The 27,740-nt window shown below is 40.6% G+C and overlaps 1 protein-coding gene across 4 annotated transcripts in view; it reads right to left on the bottom strand.

Moving 5' to 3' along the window:
* Positions 1-793: 793 nt before the first annotated feature.
* ACSL1 (acyl-CoA synthetase long chain family member 1) overlaps positions 794-27,740 on the bottom strand; it is a 41,234-nt gene continuing 14,287 nt past the window's right edge. For all 4 annotated transcript variants that reach the window (XM_074588313.1, XM_074588314.1, XM_074588312.1 and 1 more), the window contains 19 exons: positions 26,235-26,349; positions 25,775-25,839; positions 24,382-24,483; positions 20,484-20,583; positions 20,145-20,323; positions 17,358-17,390; positions 17,130-17,181; positions 16,256-16,329; positions 15,132-15,209; positions 12,679-12,813; positions 11,006-11,140; positions 9,980-10,075; positions 8,920-8,992; positions 8,101-8,189; positions 4,185-4,301; positions 3,494-3,637; positions 2,841-2,942; positions 2,691-2,762; positions 794-2,488 (listed from right to left, as the gene is read on the bottom strand). In XM_074588313.1, coding sequence (XP_074444414.1) covers positions 2,348-2,488; positions 2,691-2,762; positions 2,841-2,942; positions 3,494-3,637; positions 4,185-4,301; positions 8,101-8,189; positions 8,920-8,992; positions 9,980-10,075; positions 11,006-11,140; positions 12,679-12,813; positions 15,132-15,209; positions 16,256-16,329; positions 17,130-17,181; positions 17,358-17,390; positions 20,145-20,323; positions 20,484-20,583; positions 24,382-24,483; positions 25,775-25,839; positions 26,235-26,349 — 1,902 coding nt within the window. In that variant the 3' untranslated portion in view covers positions 794-2,347. The remainder of the gene's footprint in view (positions 2,489-2,690; positions 2,763-2,840; positions 2,943-3,493; positions 3,638-4,184; positions 4,302-8,100; positions 8,190-8,919; positions 8,993-9,979; positions 10,076-11,005; positions 11,141-12,678; positions 12,814-15,131; positions 15,210-16,255; positions 16,330-17,129; positions 17,182-17,357; positions 17,391-20,144; positions 20,324-20,483; positions 20,584-24,381; positions 24,484-25,774; positions 25,840-26,234; positions 26,350-27,740) is intronic.

Here is a 27,740-nt window from a genome sequence, read left to right as displayed (position 1 = left end):
AGAGAAAGGCCACAAGGATGATCAGAGGGCTGGAGCACCTCTCCTAGGAGGACAGGCTGAGAGACTTGGGCTTGTTCAGTCTGGAGAAAAGGCTCCAAGTAGACCTCATAGTGGCCTACCAGTATCTTAAGGGGGCCTACAAGAAGGCTGGGGAGGGACTTTTTAGGATGTCGGGTAATGGTAGGAATAGAGGGAGTGGATTAAAACTAGAGATGGGGCGATTCAGACTGGATGTTAGGAAGAAGTTCTTCACCATGAGGGTGGTGAGACACTGGCACAGGTTGCCCAGAGAGGTGGTGGAAGCCCCATCCCTGGAAGTTTTTAAGGCCAGGCTGGATGGGGCTCTAAGCAACCAGATCTGGTGGGAGGTGTCCCTGCCCAGGGCAAGGGGGGTGGAACTAGACAATTCTAAGATTCTATGATTCTAACACAGGAAAGACAACCACCACCACCCCAAAAGCAGCATAAGAGTTTAAGAAAACCCCAGATTTCACTCAAAAGTTGTTTATGATGATGGTAAGACCACTACCTGTCAGAAACCCTACTGAAGACATGGAGCATGGAACAAGTTACATACAAGAGCATCCCTTTCTTACAGATAATGGCCAAAACCTTACACATAAGTATTAGACTAAAGCAGAAAGTTGCCTTCCAAAACAGTGTCAAAAACCAGCATTTACGCTCTATTTAATGTTTGCAGCAGTGGAAAGTTTTACAGCTTGTCAGTCACCAAGTTACAGCTCGGCTTGTTGGTCAGCAGCACCTTTCCTTGATAAACAAAGGCTTCACCCAGTTGAAATGCAGAAATATTTATTTTGGTTTCCTTCATTGGTTTTGAAAATTGTTTTGGTTTTATAAAACATAGAAATAGCCAACACTAAGCAAACATTTGAATTCCAATGTAACAAACTACTGCTCTAACAGTTGACTCAGATTTGTGTACCTTAATTGCACACATGTATGAAATTATGCTACAGAGTAGTGCATTACAATCACACACAAATCTTAGTGCAAACCCTTGTTGTGCTTGTATTTTACATATATCCATGTTTTCAAAAAACAGCAATGAATGCTAATGCAAAACCAACTCTGTTAAGGATAGCAAAAGACTTATGCTGTAATAAGGCTTATTTCTGCTGATTTCTCAAACAAAAAGGTAACTAGTCATTTTGTAATTTCTCTGGGAATTAGGTTCTTATCCCTGAACAAATACCCATCCTGTGCCAACACACCATTCTGTTGGCATATTTAAATACTTCCAATTGCTGCAAAGCATCAGGCAAAAACAAAAACACATTCTACCTGACCTATTTTGCTATTCAGTGAATACTCAGTGGCTCGTACGTAAAGCACAGAAAACTGAGAGGTTACATCAGAAGCTCTTCTGCTTATAGAGGACCTGGCACATTTTTTTTTTTAAAAAAAAAATGCATTTTAAATACACGTTCATTGCAGGGAAACAAGTGGCTAGTACAGGCGCAGTGACTACCTGACTGTTAGCATAGCCCGCAGCCTCCTGAATGGTTTTGGTTTTAGGTCTCTAGCGTTCTTGCCAGAGTTCGGATCTGTTCATTTACAGGGCTGGCGTTACTCTGGGGGCGTGTTAATGTAGCAAAGGCTGCGCTGGCTGAATGAACCGTGTCCGCACCTTCAGTGCGGAGCCAGCACATACAGGCTTACTCTGAGGACTTCAGCAGTCTCCTTTGGGTAGAGTTCTGACTTCTACCTTACAAAAGCAGATCTCAGAACTGGCTGCAGATACAGAAGGGAGAAAAACCACTCAGATGCCTTGCCCCAGTTAATACCAGGACTAATGCAAGATGCGATACCAGCTGTACAACTGTAGAGGTGGGGGTTTTTTGGTGGTCGGGGTTTTTTGTTGTGGGTTGTTTTGTGGTTTGTTTTTTTTTTTTAAACAGATTAAGTAGTCCTTCTGAGGATGCAAGATACTTAGAGGCATTTTCAAACCCACTAAATCCTTTGCAGAATTGACAACTGTGAGATAGGCTGCAGACAGCAAACATGCTGGCAATAAGAAAACCTTAGCTCCTTGGTGAAGGAGAGTCCCATTTTTTTTGGCCAAGGAAGTCTTAAATAACTTACATATAGTTACCATTTATAGTTAAGGCTCTTTTTGGAAATTGTAGGTCACCATAAAAACAGTATGCAACACAACTCGACAGTAAGGCAGTGTTCCATTTCTTCAATGTTCCTATGGCAAGTACCCATTTTTGTACAAGTTAATGATTGCACAGTTTCCTTCCCTATGTTTGCTGTAGTTAAATTACAGATATGAAGGCCAACAGTAGACATCAGACGTGTGCCACTTTCCTCATTCCGTTCGCAGTTACATTTTGGCATTAGCATAGAGTTCATCTATCTGTGACTGGAAATATTTTCGCAGTTCTGGTCTCTTCGCCTTCAGTGTCGGTGTCAGCAGGCCGTTTTCAATAGAAAACATTTCAGTGTGGATGAAGATGTCTTTAACCTGAAAAATAAACAGTTACTAGCCAAGCTGCATTCCTGGGAATAGACAAGGCCATTAAAAAGAGACTGCCCAGAGATCATAACAAAGCCCATCACTTTAAAGATTTACAGGTGCAAATTAAAACCAGTTTCCACAGAGTCATATTGTATTGGTAGTGAGAAATTTAAAAGAATGAGGTGTTCAGTTCTCATTAGCATCTTACCTGTTCAAATGACTTCAAACCAGATTCTTTCCCAATCCTCAGCATGTCTTCCAGAATGTGTTTTTTGAGGTCCTGTGGAGACAGGAATACATTATATAGCTTGAAACAGTTGATGCAGAACAGCTAACTGTTTCGTTAGGTATGACTCACCTTGTTTTTGCATAGCTCTTCATATGAGCCTTCAAATCCCCTTTTCTTGGCCCAGTTGCGCAAAGTCTCAGGATCAGGTATCACAATAGCTACTAAGAAGGCCTAAAAAAGGAATTTTTGTCAAGCTTTTTTTTTTTCCTTCCTTTCTTTTTAAAGTCAACACTCTGGTTCCTACACATTTCATACTCTGTGTTAGGTTTTGGGCAGCAGTTCTCATCCTGCTGTAAAGTCAGCAGCTTTCTGCTACTTGGGCACAGGAGTGCAGTTCAGAAGCTTGCACTTAACAAGAGTAATTCTCTTAAGACCCACATTTCAATTTACAGTTGTAAAAACCTGGACATCTTGGGTTTGTGGTTTGGGGTTTGTTTTTTTTTTCTTCGATTTTTTTAAATTGTTTTCCCTGCACACTGTTAGCAACTTATGTACAGTCAGTAAGTTAAATTACTCCAGCTCTACTACCTAGTCTGAAACTACATCAGTAACATGTTATAAAGCTGTTGGAGTTGAAAGCGCATTCAGAACCAATATGTGTAATGTTAAAAGAATTTAATATTCCAGTCCCAAAGTTCGGGGTAAGGGGAAGGAGGAAAGGAAGAATCTTTTCTGCAGTCTCCTTTTGCATTTATTTTTTAAATTACCTGAAGAATGCTTACCTGCAAGCTCTCTCCATGGACAAACACTTGAGCAAGTGCTTCACATCTCAGGTACACGTTTTCTATTTTCTCCGGTGCTATGTACTCTCCCTGGGCTAGTTTAAAGATGTGTTTTTTCCGGTCAATGATCTTCAACGTACCATTCTGTTGACAGAGATAACTTCCGCTCAGAAGAGGCACTTCAAGTCAAAAACCAATCTGCACAGCTTAAGCATGCCACACTAGATCACGTAACATACCAGAATTAAAGCATAAAAACCAGAGCTTGTTTCTATGTATTTCAACTTCAGGTATTACTGTGCAACCTTAGTTAAGCTTTCAGCAACAGACCAGAAGTGCTATTGCCTGAATTCTGGCTTAATACAAACTTAAATGCTGGGAATGATCCAAGACAGTTTAAGGTACATCATGTAATACAGTAAAATAGAGGTAGAGCCAGAGTACTGCCAAACTAATGTTAGAAGAAAACAGGCTCTGCACCCACCTAACTTGAACTAGGGAAAGCCTCAGGATTGGCGCTGCTAATACTTTTTTAGCCCCAGGCGCACAGATTTACTTACAACAGTCATTTATCCTCCTCCTAAAGTTACTGTCTTTCACTGAATTCGTTGTGTTTAATACCAAATATTTTGTTTGTTAAATTACTGCTAATAACTACAGAAGTACATTTCAGCTATATAAGTTAACTTACTGGTAGCCATTTCCCAATATCTCCTGTGTGAAGCCAGCCATCTTTGTCCAGAGCTTCCGCTGTTTTTTCTGGATCTTTCAAATAGCCACGAAATACATTTGGCCCTTTCACACACACCTGAAAACAGCCATTTGTTAGTGTGTGCTACTATGAAGGGAAGTTAACAAACACTCTTTGCAATGAACGCTTTCTCCAGTGGTTCTCAATAACCCCCCACTAAAAAGGCAAGCTGAAGTTTACGCATTAGTACAGAAATCTCTACTCGTGGTTTTTGGAGACGTAACATTTTCCATCAGTATAAAGTTTGATAAGAAGCAACTGGAAGCATCTGTTCTCTTCTAGTCTAGCAGCAGTGTTCCTACCTGCTATTTGAGTTACCTGAATTTATCACAGGGAAATTTATTTTTTATCTGAAGAAATTCTGCTGGATCCAGAAATATTACCCTCGGCCTGGAAATGTGTCTGTTTCAGCTTTGGTAAGCAGCAGGGGCATTGTGCTAAGACTAGTGACAAAAGAGCTGTATATCAAGCAATTGCGTGTTTGTTGTCCAAAATAACAACTTAGGGCTTAGAGCACTCAAGACTTCTCTACAAAGGAAACCTGCAATAAATTGAAGGTTGGCTGGATTTGTCTACCAAGTGGAAAACTAAGAACAACTTCTCTAGATATAACTGGACATCTATGCATGGACATTATAAGGATCAAAGAACATGCTTACAAGGTGTGAGAAAAACACCAGCAAGATAAAAGGTTTATGGATGAAGAGGTTGCTAGAGAATCAGGTCAGCCCTTACAAGCTAAATTAAAACAATCTGCAGTAAGAGAAGATAAAAGTAGAGCAATTGGTCAGGAACATGGAGTAGAGAGGGCCTGAAGTATCCAGAGATGATCCCAGACTTGGGTATTTTCTCCTCAATGTAACACCCAAGGTCGTTTAAGTTTTCTTTGGTGGGCAGAAGGGGACACAGGACAGGACTCTTGTTATTTAAGGATCAGCAGGACAATAAAATACCTCATTAGAAGCGAGGACAGAGACATAGGCAAGATAAGCAAGACTGAAGCTTGAGATGCCCACTGCACACAATTGTTAAGGAATCAAAAAAAGGGGTTTTTGGAGTCCAAAAACCTTGAAAGCTCTACACAGGAGTCCTCAGATGCAAGAAAGGATTCAAACCATCACACCAGCTTGGGAGTGGCTTGGCATGCCTGGATGACAGGGGAAATAAGAAGGGTCTGATCAATTGTATCAGGGCTCTAGAACAAATCTAGCGGAATGGGACAGAAAATCCAGTTTTAAGTTAAGGCCAAATGGATAATAACTATCAATAGGGGCTGATAAAATACTAGGCCAACTATTGGTCTAGAGGATTAGTACAGTTATAAAATGAGCAAGGAACTGGCCAAACAATCTTCACGCACTAATATAAATTCTCAGACTAGAAGAAGTTACCAGTGTAGTTCAGAGAACATTTCCTGAAAAACCTCATCCCAAATATTTTCAGTGCTTACCTCAGCATAAATACAGACGTGCTGTGAACTACAATACAGTGAACAGGAGATGTTGTCAATAGGAGGGAGATGAGAGTGTTAGTGAGGGTTCTGATGACCTTGTAGAAACAGCACCAAAACTCATGACCAAACCAAGGTCATGTTTTAAGAGCAGAGTCATTTCTGCTATAAAACAGAGCTTATCAGGAAGGATATGAGTAGAGAACTCTGTACGTCCCAGTCCAGTCTAAGGCTGGCTGATCAAGCATTTCATTTGTCAGGGCTCCTACAATCACAGGGTGGCAGCAGGTGACAGCTTTTCCCAGTAGAGACAGCAAGCCATTTATCTGTATCCTCCTAACTGGCACTAAGACCTCACCTGCATATGAGCATATAGAATTCAATTCACAAATTTATCCTTCTTGAACAGTGATAACTGGCAAAAGTGAAAAGCAAGGCTGACAGAATGGAGAATATTGAAAGCGTACTCAGAAAGGAGGACTAGGAGTGTTTAATCCAGCTGAAGAGCAGATAGTGAGGAGGAACAACTGTTTTAGGCAAAAGATAACCAGAGCCGGTTCTACAGCTACGGGCTTCAGTTCTGTGAAACCAGTTACAACACTTATTTGTTAAATTCACACTGAGGAAGGTACAAGTGAAAGACTAAGATAGTACCTGATAATAAATACAGTAGCCCCTTAATGCAAGTCCAAAGAAACTCCTAATGCAGCAAACTTTCACAGTAAGTGCAAGCCAAACGTTTAGATTATTTTTTTTAAACTGCTTAACTGTTTCTCATTATGACAATTCGTACGCAGTTCCTCTATCAGACCAAGCTTTAAATGCACAAAGTGAAGCAAAAATTGCCGATGAAGACTGAACATGGAGTCATATACAAGACAGGAAAGAATCTTGACATTGCTCTCTACTTGTAAACAGTTTCACAGAATCGCAGAATGGTTCAGGTTGTAAGGGACCTTAAAGATCATCCAGTCCCACCCCCCTGCCCTGGGCAGGGACACCTCCCACCAGACCAGGTTGCTCCAAGCCCCGTCCAACCTGGCCTTGAACCCCTCCAGGGATGGGGCAGCCACAGCTTCTCTGGGCAACCTGGGCCAGGGGCTCACCACCCTCACAGCAAAGAATTTCTTCCTGATATCTAATCTAGATCTCCCCTCTTTCAGTTTGAGGCCGTTACCCCGTGTCCTATCATAACATTCCCTGATCCAGAGTCCGTCCCCATCCTTCCTGTAGGTCCCCTTTAGGGACTGGAAGGCCGCTATAAGGTCTCCCCGGAGCCTTCTCTTCTCCAGGCTGAACTCCCCCAGCTCTCTCAGCCTGTCCTCACAGCAGAGGGGCTCCAGCCCTCTGATCGTCTTCATGGCCTCCACTGGACCTGCTCCAACAGGTCCATGCCTTCTTGTGGTGCAGGCTCCAGAGCTGGTTGCAGTACTCCAGGTGGGGTCTCCCCATAGCCGAGTAGAGGCGCAGAATCACCTCCCTCCATCTACTGGCCACCACCAGCCCCAACTAAAGCCTTCAGTATTACTGGGAATTAAAGCCTAATGATTTATCTCTAGTCTCATACAAGTTACAATCAAAACAAACGATGATTATATATTGTTTGCAGTTCAGATTTGTTACTTTCTTAAGCTACTTTTTATTTATCCATTTCTCACACACCAACTGCCCCCAAAGCCTCCTGAAAGCTTATGAAAGACAGTAGTTAGTTTGCTTTCAGGGTCTGGGGAAAAAAATAAATCACTACATCAACATATGTTCAAGTCTATATACAAAGTTCAAGCTTTATATATTTTACTTGGGGAAAAAAATATTGGAAGAGAGATCATGTAGCATTACATACAAAGGTGAGTTCTCCAAGGGCAATTCGTAAAACATACAGTTTGTGCAGGCTGCAGAAAAAAGTTCAGAGGAATGTTCAGGCAGTTGTCACGAGTCATTAGCAGCCTTCATGGTATTTTATCTCCATTTCTCTTAATGGTGTTCCAGCCACTTTAAGTTACCTCATCTCACACATCGCAAGCTGGGTAACAAGCTACACACATCAATACTTGGCAGGGGGTGGGGGGGAGCCCTCTGCTAGCATTTTACTGACGGACACGTGCAGCGTGAGATTGTGAGCTTGTCTGCTATCTCACAGCCGGAAGGCAGCATGTGGTCATACAGCCATAAATACATAGTAATCTGTTATCCACAGTAAGCTGCATTTTCTCCTCTCCAATACACTGCTTTCTGTTTTCCTTCTGTGAATCGTCAGCTGACGTTGCATGCAGGCAAGGCAGGCATCTGATTTTAGGTAGCCATGTTCAGCACTTTTAATTAACTCAGTTACTTGTTATTTCTGGAACAAAAAACATTTTCCAAGATTCCAGAAGAGGCTTATATTGACCTTGTGAAATTACTTACCTCACCCTCTCCTCTGGAAGCCAAGTAATTCATTTCTTGTACATCAACAAGCTTGATGATACTGCATGGCATGGGTGCTCCGACATGCCCTGTTAAAAACAGTAACGCTTCAATACCCTGAACTGCTTTTTAGTCAGGTTCGTAAAACAGTAAAAGCTGGTTACATGCTAAAGTAAAAGAGATGGAAAGCTGATTTCTGGTAATGTACTACACCAAAACCAGTACAGTAATAGCTTAAGTTTGCTGGGACTGAAACATTCTACGATTCTATGATTCTATTAAATTCTGAGATATCTCTGGAGTGTTACAAGCAGAACCATGTACTTGGGTTTGCTTTTTCTCATAAGCTGGATGGACATATTTAAGTAGCAAAAGTCCCACTATAGTTTCAATTATCAGTATTACTTCAGTTAGGGAGCTAGAGATATAACAGCTGAAAAATGGCAGACCATTTGTTCCAACACCAAAAGATGCCATTTAGGTTTCCAGCACTGTGTTTATACACAAAAGATTCCTGTAAGAGTAGATTATACACAGCAGATTCCTGTAAAAGTAACAAGGGTTGATACTATGACCTCCCCTCTCCTAAATCCGCTTCAATTTACAAGGACAAAGCCTATTACAAGCTTGGATTACTGAACGTTCCTAGGTTTTTAGGGGTAGAAACTTCAAGGGATCCCTTCAAAACTTTTTTAGTTCACTCAAACGTAAACAGAATCTTATGCTTCGTGACAGGTTTACTGAGGACTAAATAATGTGATCAGGGACCTCTCGAGCATCCTGAAGTGTAACAGACAGGCAGAGCGTTAAACACCATACCTGCTGTCCAGTCGCCAGGCAGCGACAGCGAGCATCCAGCTGTGCATTCAGTCTGTCCATAACCTTCATAGAACTAGGACATGAAACCAGACAGTTATTTGAAATGCTTACTTTTCAGCAGCTTTTTTTCATAAACATGAAGTTTGCTTCTTTTCCTAGTTGTTTAAATTTGAGTTTAGCAAAATCCTCAGCATCTTCTAAAGAGAATATCGCTATAGTAGGGTTTTATCACAATACACGATTTAAGTGTTAATATTCCACCTTCAGTTCCACTATTGGCTCAGTTTCACTCAATTTTACATGCTATGTGGCACCTGTCTAGATCAAAACAGAAAGCAACAGATGGAGAAAGAGGAAGAAACTAAGAACAGTGGCACTAGCCATGACTTCATTTAAGGACAGGTTCATCCAAGACAGCCAGGAACGGAAACCCCATCACAGCTCTGTGATTATTATATACAAGACACGTTATCCTTTTCTGCGCAGAATGCATTGCTACACCAGCACACTACTGAAGAACTTCAAGAAGTCACAGAAGCCTCACATCTTAGTGTGTTTTCTATCCTTGAAATTTCAAGGCATTTGGTTCCATCCTGTGCCATCGTTATTCACATTTTACCTCAAAAAGCATATACTTTGAAGAGGCTCTGAAGATAAATGCAATATGCGCAATCTGATTCTCTCCAGTCTCATCTTCAAAGCAACAACATGACAGTTACCATCATTTAATTAGATTCTCTGTAGTACTTATGAATACCTCTGTAAGCAAAGCAAGTGCTGTAAACTTAATCCAAGAACATTAATTATTGCTTACAGCAGCCCCCCCCCAAATCTTTCCCTTAAGACAGGTTACTTCGGTTATGATAAAGACTTTGGGACGAATACAGAAATCTCAGGAGACAGAGAGAAACTCTGGAAAGGAGTGAGCACTTATGTAGTTTCCAAGAGGAATGCCAGAAAGAGTTAGCCATATAATCAGACTACAAGGAATGCTCTAACATTGAAGCTGGAATGAGGTACTAAAATCTTTGTGTTTCAGGATTAAGGCCAGGAAACTCACCTGACAGCCAAGAGCTGTTCTCAGGAAGGTCAGTACGCTTGCAGATACAGGTGCTGCTCCTGTGACCATGAGCCTCACTTTTCCTCCCAAACTTGCCTACAACAGACACAAGATACTGTGGACACCAAAAGCATTTTAGAGAAGTTTCCAGAGTCTTTTTCCATCCCTCCCTCAGCCACTGTTCACCTGCAGTGCCACCCACAACTGTTACAGATTAAAGTTTAGTCTCCTATTGCTAGCTGTCTTTCTCGCAGTGTTTTCAGTCTCGTAAGTGGCTGGAAGAAGCAGTATCTCAAACATACAGTATCTACAAAGACTATGCTGCAGTGTCACTGCAACACACGCTTGGCCAAAGGTCTAAAAGAGCTTAAGTTATGGCCTTACAGCAATGACTATTTTTAACTGCCTTCTGTCAGCTTCTCATCCATCCTGAGTGCTATGAAAAGCAGCCACAGGGGCACATTGTACAACCAAGGGTAGGGCCATGGCAAGTGAGCGCCAGATACAATAGCAGGCATAACTTACTAGTGACCAACAGCGCGGAGACAGTAGGGGCTACAGGCGGCACTAAGTCACATTTAGCATTCCTTCCTCCTTCAGAAGGCCAGTGTTTGCTTTCAAAGTGGTAAGAGAGAAGCACCGGACTGTTTTAGAGAAGCCTCCCTAATACAGTTAGCGGATGTTATTAGAACAAAAGGGAACTAAAAAATGAAGTTGGCAATAAGGCAATTTTGGTTTTTATTCTGAGTCGCCAGGTAGTCTTTAATCAGCGATGAAAGCCATACCAGGTTATGAACATTCATATGAAATTCAGCAATTGCAAACTAACACCTATAAACTAGTAAGTAGATAGGATATGTAGTGATGCTTCACACTTCCAATATTGAAAACACATGTCAAACTGCTGTTCTGTAACACAGTAAGCACATTTGGAGCTCCGTTCTCAAAATAACCACAAGCAAATAAATGACATAATAAGAAGTTCCAGTATCCACCATACAAAGACTCAGAGGCTTTCAAGCATACCTGTATTTTGCGGAAGATGACTTTATCCCAGAAACTGTTATTTCTAACTATACCACTTCTGAGTTCTGCTTCTTTCCTCTTGGAAGCAAAATCCAGCATCCACCTCTTTAATGAAGTATCTGCCTGTCCAAAAATCTGTTAAGAAAAATGATCTGTTGTTAAGCCTCACAGACTACCATTCCCTTTCTCACAGAAGCATGCACAGAGACTCTTAACAGTGAAAACCAAATAAATTAAACAACTTCTATTGGAAAGCATCTTAATTCTGGTAAGAAATACTTGGATTTTGGCCTCTTTACCTCAGTTCAAGAGATGTCCGCTAAGATTATCACAATTCTTGTTTCCCATCCAACTGTGTGGTGCTTTTTCAATGTATAGTTTCTTCATTAAAAAGCATGAATGAACACGAATGTTTTACTTTTTATTCCACTTTGATCAAAATTAAGCATAATCCTCACATATCCTAAAGACACGGGGTTTTCTGAGGAGATGCAGTCCCTTCAGAAATATTTGAGATGTCTGACTTGTGTATATAACCTTGCTTTTTAGATTACTTTTCAAAGGCTCCCCCTGGTTGTTCTCAGCAAGTCAGGGCAGACTGAGCAGCAGACCAGAGATTAGTATATTCCCTTGGAAAGAGACTAACCCAGCAGCTCTTCCGCATTAGCCCCCCACCCCGCTCCCCCCAATTTCCCACTTAGCTTCACACGCTAGGTTACTGCAAGGCTGGGTGAGGTTGAAACAGTGCCACAGAAGTGTGAACGCCTCAGGGCACCAGAGTCAACAAGCAAGACGACATCGTGAAAGAAGAGTCCCAAGCTTTAGCTCAGTTTCACAAATTCCAGTAGAGAATGCATAAGCAGAAATGAAGGTGTAAGTTTTAAGTACTACAGGCAGGGCTTAGAATTCCTTCCCTCCAAACGTATCAGAGTTGCATATTCGTTCCTGGGGCCAAACAGAGCCTCGTACTACTTGCTGTTCCTCTAGTCTCCTGATCAGAGCAGTATCCTAGCTAAGACAGCATAGACAGGTCTGTCATTTCTTTAACAGTCACAGGACTTCTTGCTCTCCTTCAGCTCCTCTGGCTGTATCCTAAGAAGAGTCAGTCATCCACCAGATGTCTTAAAAATCTTAAACTCAAGAAAGAATCTACTTCTCAGATGACCCTGAGGAGGCAAGCAGCAAGCACAGGAGAGACTGGGGCTGCTGACACACCCTCTCCCCAGCACTCCCGACTGGCTGGTTTATAATTCTCCCTGCTAGAACACGCTGGCTGCTGCGAAGGAAACTTATATGCATCCATGCAAACATAGGCAAACACCTGACCTTGGTTCGCAAATTCCACTCCATGAGTCAGATGCTAAACGCGTGGCACACAGATGCTAAGCCTCGAGTTCATGTTGTAGGCTGGACTTAAATAACTTGCTCAGAGCAAAACAGTAAGTCGTTAATCAAGCCAGAGAGAACCAAGTCCCCTAGTCAGTCATTTCAACACTAGCATTTGCTGCCTGAAAGTGTTTTAATGCAAACAGTGTTGTAGAGCGCTTTCAGCTCTATTTTAGGAAGATACACCAATTTGCTAGTGTGCCCATTGAACGTCCCAGAGCACAACAGTTTCAGCACAGTCTGATAAAACCCTGCACAGGTGCCAAGACTCATGCCTGTAGACTTACCTTGTCAAACATTCTGTTCAATAGCCTTGGTACTACAGGAAATACGGTTGGCTGCAGCGTTTTTAGGTCATCCATAAGGAGTCTGATATCCCCTTGGAAAAATCCTATCCGAGCTCCGTGGCACAGAACCACACACTGTTAGAAAAAAGTAAAAAAGTCTGAAAAGACAACACGTATAACATAACACGTTGTAGCTGTATCTGTACAACAGTCCTGCGCAGAGTAGACAGTGCAGAATCCACCTTAAATCCTGTCAGCTTCTGGACAAGTTCCGCAGCTATAGGATGGGACGGGAAAGACCAAATCGCAAGACATGCCTGGTGTACACAGCCCAAGGACTTTGACAGAACGAGATATAGCACAAAAGCCCCTCTGCAAAAAGGGGCAGTTGGTCAACTAAGGCAGTGCCAGCAACTCAGAGGTAGCAAGAGACTGAAAAACAGAACTTTCCTATTTTAAATATTTATCAGGCTTATTTTAAAACACCAGAACTTTGTTCCCTGCTATATACTAAAAAAGACAGCACATGCAATGTACTGGTCCAGCAGGGATTTTTGCCTTGTGCTATTTCCTTTTCATTCTCTTGCACTTTCCTGTTTCACAGGACTGCTACAAGCAGATTTGTTAGGTGATCAAGATGTTCTTTGGAAGATTCTAGCAGACCCACTGATTATTTTTGCATCATTTAAGACCTACACCAAGGAAAGCAGATTTAATCCTATTGTGTTCTATATTCCCTATGTTAGAGGCTCCACCCCCCACACCTATACACCCATTTCCTTCCTATTTTGTTTGGGTTTTATTTATTCTTTTTAATAACATCCCTACTCTTACTGAGTTTCTCTATACCTACTTGTTTTTATTTCTTCCGCTTCCTCTGTAACACCTCTTGTTTCATTCCCTGCCACCCATTCTCATACGTTCTGCACACAAGATGAGCTCAAGTGTCATTTTTCCCCTTCACCTGTGCTTTGCCACCATCTGCTAAAGCTGCAAATGCATCAGTCCAGATGGAAGGAGCAGGAACTGCCTTTGCCAGGTGGGAACACGTTTGTCCTGTCAAGTTCACTGCCCCTCTAGCTTCCTTAGGAAGCCAAAAAAAAAAGAGGAAAAAAGAAGAATCCACAAATGTGAACTTTACAAGAAGGGCAGACTGCTCATTTCTCACAGACCTCTGTTCATACCTACCCCAAACAGTAATAAGTCTTTTCTCTTTCCCACCAGAGGTGTCCTTGCCTAACCTCCTTATGTAAATATACAGGTAAACACCTACTTTGTGAAGACCTCAAAACAGCTGAGCAGTGCTGAGAGCCAAACACTTTCTTCTCATTTTATCCTTTAGAACACAAGTTCCCACCCTGTTTCCACTGCATGATGAAGAGCAGAGCTTTTACCTACAGAGCTTGTACCTTCAGATGCAAGACCAGCATCAGTAAAACAGACACTGAAGTTATAACCAGTATCCAGGTTACCAGGAGAAAGAGTGTGCTGAAAGCCCACAGCCGCCTGTACACCTCAGTTATGTATGTTATGAAGACTGGGAACAGAGCTTACGTACAGACACATATGTATGTACACGCTTTTATCTTTTTTGGTAGAAAGCTGAGGATTCCTAACTGCAATTACAGGATGATTTCTGGCCCCATGTGTCTTTTCACACTGGCGCAGAGGCTGTTTATTTCCCTACATAAATTGGGACATGACTACCTTCAACATACGTATAAGGGAGAGGTGTTAATTCAGTTTCAATAAGTATGGTAATTAGATATCTGTGCCTCTACTGTATGTAAGAAGCTTGAGGAAACTGCATCCTTTCAGTGATGCATACCACTTAATTATGGGCTCAGAGGTCCTTATTAAGACTGCCGGTATTAAGACAACACAAGCCCCCCTTCCTCAAAAACTGAGTCCCAGGTTTTGCTATATGGTAAAACAAGCTATCCGGGAGAACTTTAAAGTTTGTGATTAAATAGCATTAAAAACCATTTTCATTTCCTGCAGGAGTACTCCACTAAAGCAAACCCCCTTCCTTTTATTGAAGTTTCTTGGAAGCAATGGTAAGCTTAACCAGCTTAAAATTAAGTTTTGCGTAAGCAAGCAGGATGCCACAGAGTAAGATACATTTTTAAAGTTTACAGACTAAGGAATGGCATGGATTTTTAACGCACTGATTATATTAGAGGGAATTTCTAAGCAGTGTACGTGTGCTAAGGAATTGTCTCATGTTCTAGTAAACCAGTTTCTTATTAACCCTAGCTCTAAGGTTAATGTTTATATTTCAGCATGAAAACAAATCATCTGGTGCTCACTAGATGTTGTTTATGGGATATTGTTTTCCTGAACCTTACCTCCAGCTTTCATACGTGTCCCATGTATCACTGGGATTCAAGAGACATGCATTCCGTAAGAAAAGCAAGCTTCTCAGTAGTTCAGTACACCAAACGGATGCTTACCTCAACAATTCTCTCAAACATATGAGCCAAGGGCAGGAATGATATCAGAATGTCATCAGAGGAGGGAATAAATGTTTTCTGAAAGTGAGAGTGTTAGCAAAATTAAATTTCATTCTCATTGATTCTCTAAGTTAAACACAACAATGAAATCTGGTGTCTAAACTGTGGAGCATGGCCCTCACTTCACTTTTGTTTGTAATGAAGCTGCATCAACTTTCTTTTGTTAAAAATATTGCAGCCATGACTTCTAGCATACATAAACACACACTGCAGAAATGGTAGTCTTTTAGAACTGGGTACAGTGAACAGATTATTACAACTTATCACTCATGTGATTATGAATAGAAGAAATTCTGAGAGAAACCACAGAAAGTTCCGTTATATACAGTGGGAGGGGGAACAAAAAAGTTGAAGTACAGTGCCTTAGGGATTTAAAAAATACTCACTTTCGTCTTAGATTAGAAAGTTTGTTTATCCAATTTACCATAAGGGTGATATCAAGAGTACCTTACATGATCTAACTGTGAGACCAGCTGTGTAATTGAAAAACAATTCGCCATGCAGCCAAAGAGCACTTTTAAAAATATAATTGTACTTATTTTGTCATTACATCTGTGTGTGTTAGAACCATCTTAGCTAGCCTGCCGATGAACTTTAGTAGTCTACTGTAAACAACAAGTTAACACTGTATCAAGTAAAAATACAGTCTCATGCTTCTTGCTCATTTATGCAAATGCGTTAAGTATTTTAGGGGATTAAAATACATGATAGCTTCTCCCATCCTTAGTGGGAAAGGTTAGCCTCTACACCAACACTCCGATATAGAGCTTGCACTAATGACAAATCCTATAAGCCTGTGGCAGAATGTAATACATATCCACATCAGGGTCTTTATAAGATTTTGCTTGAATCTAACCAAATTAAGTCTGTCAGGTTCTTGACCCTGACAAAAGAATCCAATAAATATTGACTTTTGACCTAGCACAGGCAGGGCGCTGTCAAGTTACATTTTCACTTGGATCTTACTAAACGTTAAGACCAAAGTTAATGAGATTTCAATGTTGGTTTTACTTCTGAGATTCTTCCCTTCATGCAAATCCGTAACATTAACCTTTGCAGTTTACCTCTGTAGTTTTCACAAAAGCTGAAGCATTGCTGACTATGTTTTGATGAGTGATCATAGCTCCTTTGGGGTTTCCTAAGGAAGAAGCACATTAGGATGCAACAGTGAAATTTTTAGATCCTTTAAATCACCGAGCAGTGGCAAAACTCATCTAGTAGCATTTCAGTCAATCGATATTAATACCTTTCTTTGTAGATCAATTAAACAAAGGCAGAGAACTTGCTAACACACTTTCAAGCATGGCTGGTAACAGTTAAGTAGGAAGTTTGTGCTGTAGTCCTCAAGTTTCATAAGGAGAGCAAATCCTTAAGAAATTGCCATGTTTCTTGGATAAGCTTCTCATTCAAAATTCAACACTGCTCTGAAGATGCAGCTATCAAACCCAGACTAATTTCTATTCTCACACTTGCTTTAAAAGCACAACTTGTCGTTGTACTCTTCCCTTCTACTCCCTGCCAGCGCCGGGTATTAACTCACAAATGTCAAGTGAATGACACCTAGACAGTCCTGCTGTTTTTGTCTTACAGCAAGGTTCCTTAGAGCTAAGGAACAAATTTTGCTAATACAGTATAAAAAAAGACTATGGAAGAATTGAAAGTCTGATGCAGAGCCCTTATAATAACGGAAATACAGGTTCAGTACATTTTTGGACTTGGAAATAAGTAACACCTCCACACACACCCCTCCCCCCAATACTGCAACTCTATTGATCAATGGGAAAAATCAAAGGGAGCCTTACCATAAAACTTCCCCAGCTACTACTTGCCAAAAAGATGCAGCAGCAGGGGAGAGTCTTGAAAAAAAAAGTAGGAGGGCTTCTGAATTAGTTTTGCACATACAGGATAATAAATTCTGCATAATGTAATGAGGTGTACCTGTCGTTCCACTGGTGAAACAGATGACTGCTAGATCTTCTGGCTTTGGAGGCTATGAGAGTTAAGAAAGTATTAGTATGGTTAAGATAGCAAGGAAAAAGATTTTCCTGGACAAAATACTGAAATACTAATGTTACTTTGAGCTATGGAAGATAGGGAGATTTGCTAGTTTGATCTACAGAATACTATGCAGCTTCAGATTGTCACTTTAACTAAATTCATACTTACCATAGGTTTTTGTCTGTGTGCTCTTCCCAGCTCCTACAGAAAGGAAAGGGGAGAGAGACAGTTTAGACATGAGCATGTAGCTTCATTGTTTTAAATTTACCAGCCAAACATTACCAAGCACCATAACATTCCATTATTTAGACTGTCTGTTAAGGCATTTTAACTTACAAGAAGAGTAACAAAGGCTTTAAAGGACACTTTAAAGATATATAGAATAACTACCATGTTCTACAAATACAAAAGTGATAACTAATCTAGAACTCATAGGTTTTTTTTCCAGCTAGTAAGCCAGAAGTCGCTCAAGGTTAAGCAGTGTTATGACAAGCCACAGCAGGCAGTCAATCCTAAACCTCATGCAGAAGACATGTGCCACTGACAGCCATTGACCAGATGAAGCAAGATTCATCTCAGTGAGCACCCCACACCATGTGAGAAGGAAGACTGTTTCCCCATGAAGGGTCATCGGTGGTTTGTACTCCTTTTCTACTGAAGAGCAGAGAGCACAAGATTCTCTCCTACAGAACCTCTTCTCCTCAGGATGATTCAAGCCTGACCATTAATGATGGCGTAGTTCTTTAGGCAGCAGGAAATGGATAGCAAGAAGATCCTTTTATCACCGAGGATATAAGGATCAAGAGGAAAGTTTTGAAGTTTCAGTATCTATGAACTTTAAAATTTCAAATCAAGACTTATTATTGTCATGCCTATTTAAGACTAGAAACGATACTAGTTTAAGGGCTTATGCAAATTAAAACGGACCTTTTGTTATGGGTAGCTTTGGAAGCACCCTTTGAGGGCTGGCACATCAACTTCACCTTTACATTCCAAGTACACAACAATAGCACTCTGCATTCCTTTATGCCCTCGACTTCCTTTAGTACGATGCACCCCTCTGATTACCCAAAGAGGTTTAAGAAAAACAAAGGACTGTCCAGGAACACAGTTAACATTCCCATACCTGTAAGTTTGCCCTTTTGAAACAGTGCCATTATGCAGAAATTTGCCACTATGAAAACACAGCTCAAAACAAAAGCCTCTGCATCTCAAGTACCACCAGAAGCTCAGTGCTTCTCTACAGCCTGTTTTGAGTAAGAGCTGGTATTTACTGAACATACAGCTAAGATCTCAACACACATCTTTCAGTATCCTAGAACAGAACTCCCAACATCTCTTCCTACTAAAGAGCCATTCACCCACAGCTACTCAGCTCTCAGTAACCACAGTATGTGTGCAGATAGTAGCCATCAGAAACCTGGGAGATACATAGAGGAACTGGTCACATAACCTATGAAGCACACCTGAACAATAAGTTCAAGCCACAAGTCCAGAAAACAAGTACTTAAAGCTAGAAATAGTCATTCTATTCTAATCTAAGCTCCTAAATATTTGGGAGACCTCTCAAAAAAGTGAGGAAAAAAAACCTTATTCCTGCTCACTGAAACACTATTAGAAGTGTTCAAGTTTGTCTAACTTCTGAGATTTAGACAAGAGGCTCTTGAGGCACCTATTACTGCATTAATCCAAACATCAAGTGGTGTCGTTGAGTAAGAATGACAGAGCACTACTGGAAGTCACTACTTAAGCATCTAAATGTCTAACTTAAAGAAAACATTCACTCCCTGTTTTTGTTTTCCTGTAGCTAGGAGATCCAATGGAAAGCATCTTCCTCTGTCAAAAACTGGAGTTCAACTCAAGGAAAGAAGCTGATGTTAGTGTACCAACTTGCAGTTGGGCCAATCTTTTCCTGAAGTTTAAACCCAACCCCTTTGCCAGTGAGCTACAGCACAAAGTCACTCTGCATAATGTTTTTAGCCCCATTTCAACCTGGCAGTCTTGCTGAGGCTAGTTAGCTATGATACAGTTAATCATCTTTTTTTAAAAGACATGCTAGCATTTTTGTATCTTTACCAGAAGGTGGCCCTGTTAACATGGCAGTTAAGACTACTGTGAAAACAAGTTCAGTGAAATGAAGTGTTTCACACCAGTTACTGCCACTTGCACAAGACAAGCACACTTATTTGGAGATAATTCAAGTCCCAGTGAGCCAAGTCTTCACCAACTCCAGCTGGAACCAGGCTAAACCTGGTTTCATAATCTCACAGTAAAGATGCACTTTGTCCAATTCGATCCTGGGACAGAGTTCTCCAAACAGTGAGTGCAGTTATGAAATAGACTTGCATAAGAGATCTATACAGACAAAATAAACTACAAGCAAAACCAGACTTGAACACTAAGTGGCTAAGAAAAATGGCTTCTACTTCCAAAACCTGGAAGTCTCATTCCCCTACATTACCATAAGCTTACCCTGGAACAGTTTGCTGCCATTTTCCTCCTCCCCCAGAAAACATTTTGTAGATTCAGCACAAAGGGGAAGATGCCATTTTTCACAAGACCAAAACCTACTCAGGCTCTTTGTGACACAAGTATTTCTGAAGTATTAGTCACAGCATATAATTATCATATTACTGCTTCACATGGGCAAGCCTTAACACTCAGATCTGATGTTTGCTCTGGACTATGTTAACAAGCTTTCATTCTGTCATCTTGGCATACACAAATTTTACATTTTGAGTATTGTGAAATACTAGTAGCAAGTCGTTTTCTTTCTGTTTGTTTGGGTTGGTTTTTTTAAAATATTTTTCTGTGTAAAATTCAGTCCAAGAGATGGTTAAGTATTTTGAAGCTAATCCACCACGTTTTGTTCAGTCCTAAATTCTGTTAAACAGACACTGCCTTCTTCCACAAGTAAATGGGATGAAAGCAGTAAAGTAGGTTAAGTGTGCATACCTCTAGTTCTCTCATGCTGAAGACTTCCACCCCACACTTTTTGCCACGTTCCACAAGATCCATGCCAAAAGACTCCATAATAACAATGGTGTTGAGCATTGGAGTTTCCCCCTTTTCCACATTGGTTAGCAGAAGTTGGGCCTTGTCAGGTTTGTCACAGAAAACCAATGACAAGTCAGCTGATGAAAGAGAATAGCATTATCAGTATGACAAGTTTAGAGTAGATCCATACTTATTTCAGAACATGGTAATGGAAGACTTCTGAAGAAGGCTACAGTTCTGCCCTTGGTCAGCTCTGCCATCGTACATTCAGTCACTGAGCTACTGAAAGCATCCTACCTTTGTTCACAATGTAGGTAATTGCTTCAGTTCCCAGTGTATCGTAGAGTGGCACCACCACCATGGAGAATGCGTAGCATCCCTGTTCAATGATAACCCACTGCACAAAAAGAGATGCAAGTCACTATGTGTTTGCTTATCATAACAGACCTCTAAGAAAGGCTCGTATTTGGATTCCAACAAGGAAGCTAATAGTACAGAGCTCCTTTGGACAAGTCTTCCAAAAAAGAAAGTGGCAGTTTGTATCATTTGTTTACTTTGAAGACTTACTACATTTTTATCTGTGGAAAGAAAACCAGCAAGGAGCTATGGGAAAGACTCCAATTCAATAAAGTTCAACTCTGTCCTTAAGTGTAATTCTAAGTACTTTTGAAAAACCAGTTAACATTAACTGTCTCCTTAGTTTACCTATTAACAGAAAGAGACTTTGAGTAAGAGTACAGTATTTCTTCTTGGTTTTAGGTTATCAAGGTAGCCAAAGCCTTCAGTATTCTATATTACCATGGTGTATGAATCAGTGAAGGACTTGCTCATGTCTTGATGCACATTAAATTTATATATACACACAGTATTCTTATCTCTGCATTATACAGTTAAACTAGAAGTCCTTTGGAAAGCCAGCCCCAGAAAGTTTTTCATCATTTCTCAAGACTAACCATTCTTCTTTAAAGGAATCTAATCTGAAGACTTCTATAAAAAAAAAGCAATGACATCCCTACAAGCTGCAATAAGAAGGATTTGCCTGCTAACAAGTGCAGTACTCTATAAACACACTGGATATTGCAGCCTTATTGTGCGTGATGCAAGCTGGCGGTGCTTTACAGCAAGCCTGATTTCATCCAGAGTACCACGAAGGTAAAGCAGTCATGCAATTCTTTTTCCAGATAGTAGCTATCGGGTATAGTTTCTAAATAACAAGCTACACCAAAATACAGGGTAGCATGTGACTCTTGAAATGGGAGCCTCCAGACACACGAAGAGGCCAGTGGAATTGGAACATTTCAGTTTTTCTCATCAAAGCATGGCAAAAGTTTCTCTGACACTCTACCTTTAGTCAGTGCCAGTTACAGGAACAAAACAACGTGCATCTTTAAAAGTTATCAGAACTTACAATTCAACAAGCATTGCATTAACAAGGGTGCTTGTTTCCCTTCCCCACCCCCAAACTTTGTCACACTTTCCAGTGTTTTTGCAGGACAGTAGCCAGTTACCTCACCCCCATACGATGACAAGTTTAAAGACCATTCAGCTGGTTATGCCACATAATATCTAACATAGAGGCTATGTTAACAAAGTTGCTAAATCTCAGTTTTACACACTGTTTATTATGGGCAAGTCTCCTAAAGTAAGTTCTCTACCGATTGAGACAGCCTTAAATACAGGGAATTTTTTGAGACCATTTACGCAATAAGCCAAGTTGTACACCTCTTGTCTAAAAACACTTCTTATAAAACTAGTGCAAGGCCAGGTAACTTGACATTCATGCAGACATTAGACATACTGATGAGTCTAAGCAGGCACACCTATAGCAGCCGTGAAAGGGTCCACCGAATATTTCTTCCTAGAGAGCTTCCACATGTACATGGAACAAGGGGGACGCTGTATTGCTCTTCAGCAGCCTGAAGTTTAGGAGTTGTTTTAATAGGGTTGGGGTCTACTACAGCAGAAGCTGCACACAGCGATAAAAGCTTCCTGTTGCAGCCTCCAACAACTCTTGCACCCTGTCATTCTCAATACAGCCACCAGCATCTCTATTTTCTGAACTACCGAGACATTTTTCTTCCATTTTAGCTTCTAAGTTAAGAACATACAAATACCAAACCTTGACACTTGAGTTCTCTCTCAAAGCCTGAGCAAACAACTAGTACTGAATACAGACAGCAGTCTGAAAGTTTTAGTTTGTTTTCTGACATGGCTCTGATTTTCTATTAAGGGACACTGTATATTTCACTGTCCTGTTTTCTCAATCCAAAACACAACTTCCTTGCTTGCAGAAGAGATCATCTGTTTCCCAGTTACTCAAAGAGAAAGTAATATTTTTATTTATAAATCCAAGTTTGGTTTTGTGGTTTTTTAGTGAACATTTAAGCAAGTAACATGCTAGGATTTTCCCCATTAGGGGATTTCCCCAGCAGTTGTTCCCTGAACTGACAAATGTGAATCACTTCACACACAAAAAAAACCACCCTTCAAATAATCTCCTGTCTGGATTAGTGATTATATTGGGGATGTCACAACACCCATCCAGTGTGTTTCAGCAGGGAAAATCCCAGATTTAAAACTGTTGGTTTAAACAAGTCTTTTCAGCTCATTCCAGACCCAACTCAAAGCCTGCTGGCTGGAGCAATGCAACTCAAGCACATTTTGTCTCTGTGATCCAAGAGCAGAACGCACTACCGTTGCTCTCCTCCAGAAAATCCACCCACCCAGCAGTCAGAGAGTTTGCACTCAAAGGTCTATAGACAAACAGTTCAAACAGGCACAACACTAACACGTGGCTCCTTTTTTACTTCCAGTTCATAATGTTATAAGCACAGGAGAATGAACTGAAGAGTCTGCAACATGATGTCATTTAACAGCTTCCTGGTTAGAGCCATCCCAGCCTTTTTTATTACAGAAATAAAACCATAACTGTTAGACCCAGAATTCCAGCAGGAAAATCCAAGCAGCAAACTACTGCAGATTTCAGAGTCTGGAAAAAAAGTGTTTTCCTTCACCTGTACTAGGCTAGAGTTAGGGTTGGTTTTGTGGTGTAAGTTGGGAGGGGAGGAAGGGGGTCAAGGTCACTTGTCACACAGCTTGCATTTTAATGGCAGCAGGGAGAGCTCTGTGACAAACTGAAATCAGAAGAGATCCAAGAGCAAGCAGTTGTCCAGCACAACTGAGACACTGATTCAGCTTCCAACCCTGTCAACACTGTAGATGGCTCTAGATAATGGCATCCAGCTGGGTGCATTTAATCAAGAGGGACAGCATATTCTTGACAAAACGTAAGAGCCAGTCTCCTGTCTTAATACAGGTTTGGATTGAACTACCTTAATGAAGCAAGTACCAGCTCAAGCTACTAAGGACATAAACATAGGTTAGAGAAATTCAGTCCTATTAAATAAATTTAATAAACAAGTCTAGAGAATAAATATTTACTGGATATTTCATATTGTTTAGAAACAGCAATCTAGAACCACTTCACGGTTAAAAAGGAGAGACTAGCTAATCAATCGAAATATCCCTATGGTTGCCTCAGGTTTGTAACATCATTTTGCTTTGTCAGGTGATCTTCTTTAATTATGTCACTTTTAATCTTTCTGCCCCTTTATTAAACTGCAATTAGTTTTCAATTTTTGCCTTCATCAGCAGTTCTCCCTCCCAGAATCTTTGTGCCCAGGGCCTCTGGCAGAGATAGAGCTATCACCTTGAGCCATCTTCTATTTGTCCAAATATTTAATCACTAAGTGCTTCTTTGGGTTTTGAAGGGTTTAAAAACCTCCTTACGACTTCCAGACACTTTCAATTACCTCATACTTCAACGCCACTTTTTTAAGAGAAAGCAAATGGTGATTACATTCTCTAAGTACTGCATTAGCTTCCCATTAAACAGCCCTCCTCTGTAAACTGGAAAGAGCAGAAGAGAATGAGTTGAGTTCTGCATTCAGCTCTGGGAGTTTAAAAAAGCCAAAAGGGTATAAGAGACTAACAGTTGTATCAATTATCAGTTTTGTTTCTTATATGAAGATGCCTTGTGGGTCTACAACGTCAGTCTTTAGCCTTTTCCCCCCAATGCCAAATCGACTCTTAGTGGGGATGTTCACTACACTATCAAAAAGCAACAACAGATATTAAGAGGGGGCCACTTCAGTAACAGCTCAACCACCAATACACACACCGTCAATTAAGTTACCTCAGGTCTGTTTTGTGAAAAGATTCCTATATATTGAACATGAGACGGTTTGAAGCCTCGGTGGAGTAATGCAGAGCCCACGCATTCAGCTCTGTCTGAAACCTGGAGGGGCAAAAAAAAAAAGACAAAAAAATTGAGAGCAAACTCATCAGTATACACTCCTTAACATTATTTTACCTTAAGTCTTACAAAAAGAAGGCAAATAAGTGGTACGAAGTAGACAGAAGTTCTCTAGGCTATTTTGGATGTCCTCTGTGACTTTGATAACCTAAACACTGCAGTGTCATTACACTGCACTGATTGTAGATACTACACTTGCACTCAATATACATCAGAAGAAACACTTAATCCAGTTGGACTTCAAAGTGTTAAGTGTAAGTTTAAATGTTAAGCTCACATACAACAAAACAGCCTTTTCTGTGTGTCTGTATCAAACCCCAGAAGTGACCCTGGAGTGATTCAGCATTATATTTCTGCTCAATCACAAGCACTACATATGCCATCCATCTGCTTCATTCAGTGCCTAAGGGAATAGCATTTCTCCCTTCAAAAAGCAGGAGAAAAGGAGGCAAAACCCATCTAGTTTTATAAACAAAGCTTGGGAAGGCAATTTTCTAAATTCTTTCCATATAGCACATGACCTGAATCCGTGTTAGTCACATGACTCAAACAGAAAAGCTTTATTAAAGAGAGGTCACACCTAACAAGCGCCCAGCAAAATGACCTTGGGAAAAGTGAGGTCTGCTACATACAAAAGGCCTTTAATGACCTTAGCAGTATGCAATAGGCAAGCTTTATGCAAATTTGAAGACAATAACTGATTAAATCAGGAACAACCTAAAAATGCACAGCTGTTAGAAGATTTGCATAAAGATATTTTTAGCAATCATGAAGGAACACGCTACTAGTTAGAAGCGTATCTTAACACCCTATGCAACAACCATTCAGCACTACGGAGACACATTGTCAAGAAGCACAAGTAACATCTGTAGATAGGACTTTTCCTAGCATAAAATGAGCCTCTCACAAGCAAGCAGTAGCAGCCTGAGTCCCCAGATACCACTTCAAAGCTGCAGCCCTTCAGAGGCAGCATCCAAGTTCTAAACAATTCAGCAACAAGATGCTAAAAGCTAGCAAGAACTCAAAAATTCTGAAATAAAACCACTAATAAACCCAGGTGCAGGAGATACTCTTCTTTTCTTCCCCTTGCACTTATTTGATGCTGTTCCATTAAGATACTCTAACAGGAACTAGAACCTTTCTGCAATATTCTGCTACTACTTCTAAAACATCTATAAATAATTAAGATTTGTTATATCACATTACTGGATGTTGTATCAGTGGTCTCAGCAAGCAAAAGCAGGTCTAGCACTAGCTTAGAGAGACTACTTACCTCTTTATAGGAGATCCACTCATACGGCTGGTTTGGTTTTCTGACACCTAGACATGGACCATTATCTAAAAATGATAATCAAGAGTTACTCAAAATTTACCCCTGGCTCCTCTGACCTGACACCACACTGACTACGCTCTCTGTGTTAAGCCTCTAGATTCTTTGCAGACACCTTCAGAAGACAAACTTTTTTTTTTAGGGGTTTGTGGGCAGGGGGGGAAGCTGGGGAAGGACACAGAGGCAGCAAGATTGGTTTAGGCTAAGGAGCAGAGCGCTGACTTTATTCACACAACTGCTTCGCAAGAGGTCACAGTTAAATTTCCTTCAAGAAAGCCCACATCCGATACATTCACCATATTGCTAGGTAGATGTGCCCTGTTCCCAACTGCATTTCAGATGAGCCCAGACCTTTAGTTCTTGACATGTTGTTGAAAAGAGTTATCTGCGATTTTAAACTTACTTGATACTTGCACGCCCCTTTGGAAGACGTCATAAGCTGTTCTGACATCATCGTAGTAGTAAATTAACAGTTCATCACTCTTAAGAAGAGAGGACCTTCTAGCATGCTCACTACCCTAAGAAAACCAATTAGGAAGGTTAGACACACTTGTTGGTTATAAACAAACAGGAATTTCCTGAAGGAATAAAAACATCTCATCCATTAAGTTTTGTTAGGAGCCTTGGCAAATTCTGCTTGAGAGAACTTCAGTTCTGTTCACCACCAGGGGAGAGATCTGCAGCATCTCACAGGATATTGTTTAAAGAGTCAGGCTGCTCCCTGCATTACTAAAAACCTGACAGGAAAAAAAAAATCTTATTCCTCAGCTACCTATGATAACGCAGAACAAGTGAGAACCACAAAATGCCGTTGATATTCCTTACTAGACACCGGGTTTTTCTTAAAAAGTGTTTTACTCTATTATTGCAGTATATAGCATAATTAATTCCATCAAGCTTTCTAAATCACTCCAGCCTCCGAGCTCTCTGGATACAATATTAATGCCGAGATCCTAATCTACTTTTCTAATTAAGATTACAAAAACATAATCATGCTTCAAACTGTGGTTTCAAAACCTAAATGATTTTAAGGGTGGTCAACAACACCCTAAAACAAGAGTTCTCATAAGTAAAATACTCTGTACCAGATAGAAATTTAGTCTTTAATCCAATTTAGAGTTCCATCTTACAAAACAGGTTTCCTCCTGATCTAGTTAGAGGCAGTCGAGACAATATTACCTTGAGGGTTAAAATCACCGTTTTTCAGCAGGTGAGCATTACATAGGCTACAATTGGAAGTCCATACAAAAGTTCAATAATTCATAGTTTTAACATAGCCTTTTTTAGAGCAATTAATTAAACAATCTCATTTGATATCAGTCTCATTTCACAAATTGCAGTTATACAAGCACTATTGGGCCACATTTATTAGTCCTGCTATGACAGACACCTACAAGCAAGTTCTTAGCAGGAAGAGCCCAGCTGGTTAAACAGAGGGTCTTGAGTAAACAATGCAGAAGATTCTGTCTCCATCAGTGGTTGTAGTCAACTCTTGGCTCTTTCACAAACTCAAATCCTGGACTAACTAAATCTAAGCCTCAATTGTGCCATCATCTACAGTGTCAAAAAACCTATTCTCATGCAATCATAGGCTATTCCCGGCCATTGGTTTATTTTCCTGTTTTCAAAGTCCCCTGGAAGACCAGAGAGCACCTGTTCATGTTTAAGCTAGATAAACACAGGTTTATCTGCAGAAGATGTCATATTGCCCATGTCCACAGAAAGGAGTTAACACATTAAAGGCACAGAAGAAATATTTTAACACCAAAACAAGTCTAACTTGTTTTAGCAAAACACTATGCGTAATGCAGTGCTTGCCACTCCTTTGACAGTAAGCAGAGATGTACACTGTGAACATGACCCAGAACAAATTAATGACTGGCTTACCTCTAAAAATTCAGAACATTAG

The sequence above is a fragment of the Larus michahellis genome, chromosome 5 (genome assembly GCF_964199755.1).
Source record: "Larus michahellis chromosome 5, bLarMic1.1, whole genome shotgun sequence".
NCBI lineage: Eukaryota > Metazoa > Chordata > Aves > Charadriiformes > Laridae > Larus > Larus michahellis.
This window is presented reverse-complemented; position numbering and strand designations above follow the sequence as displayed.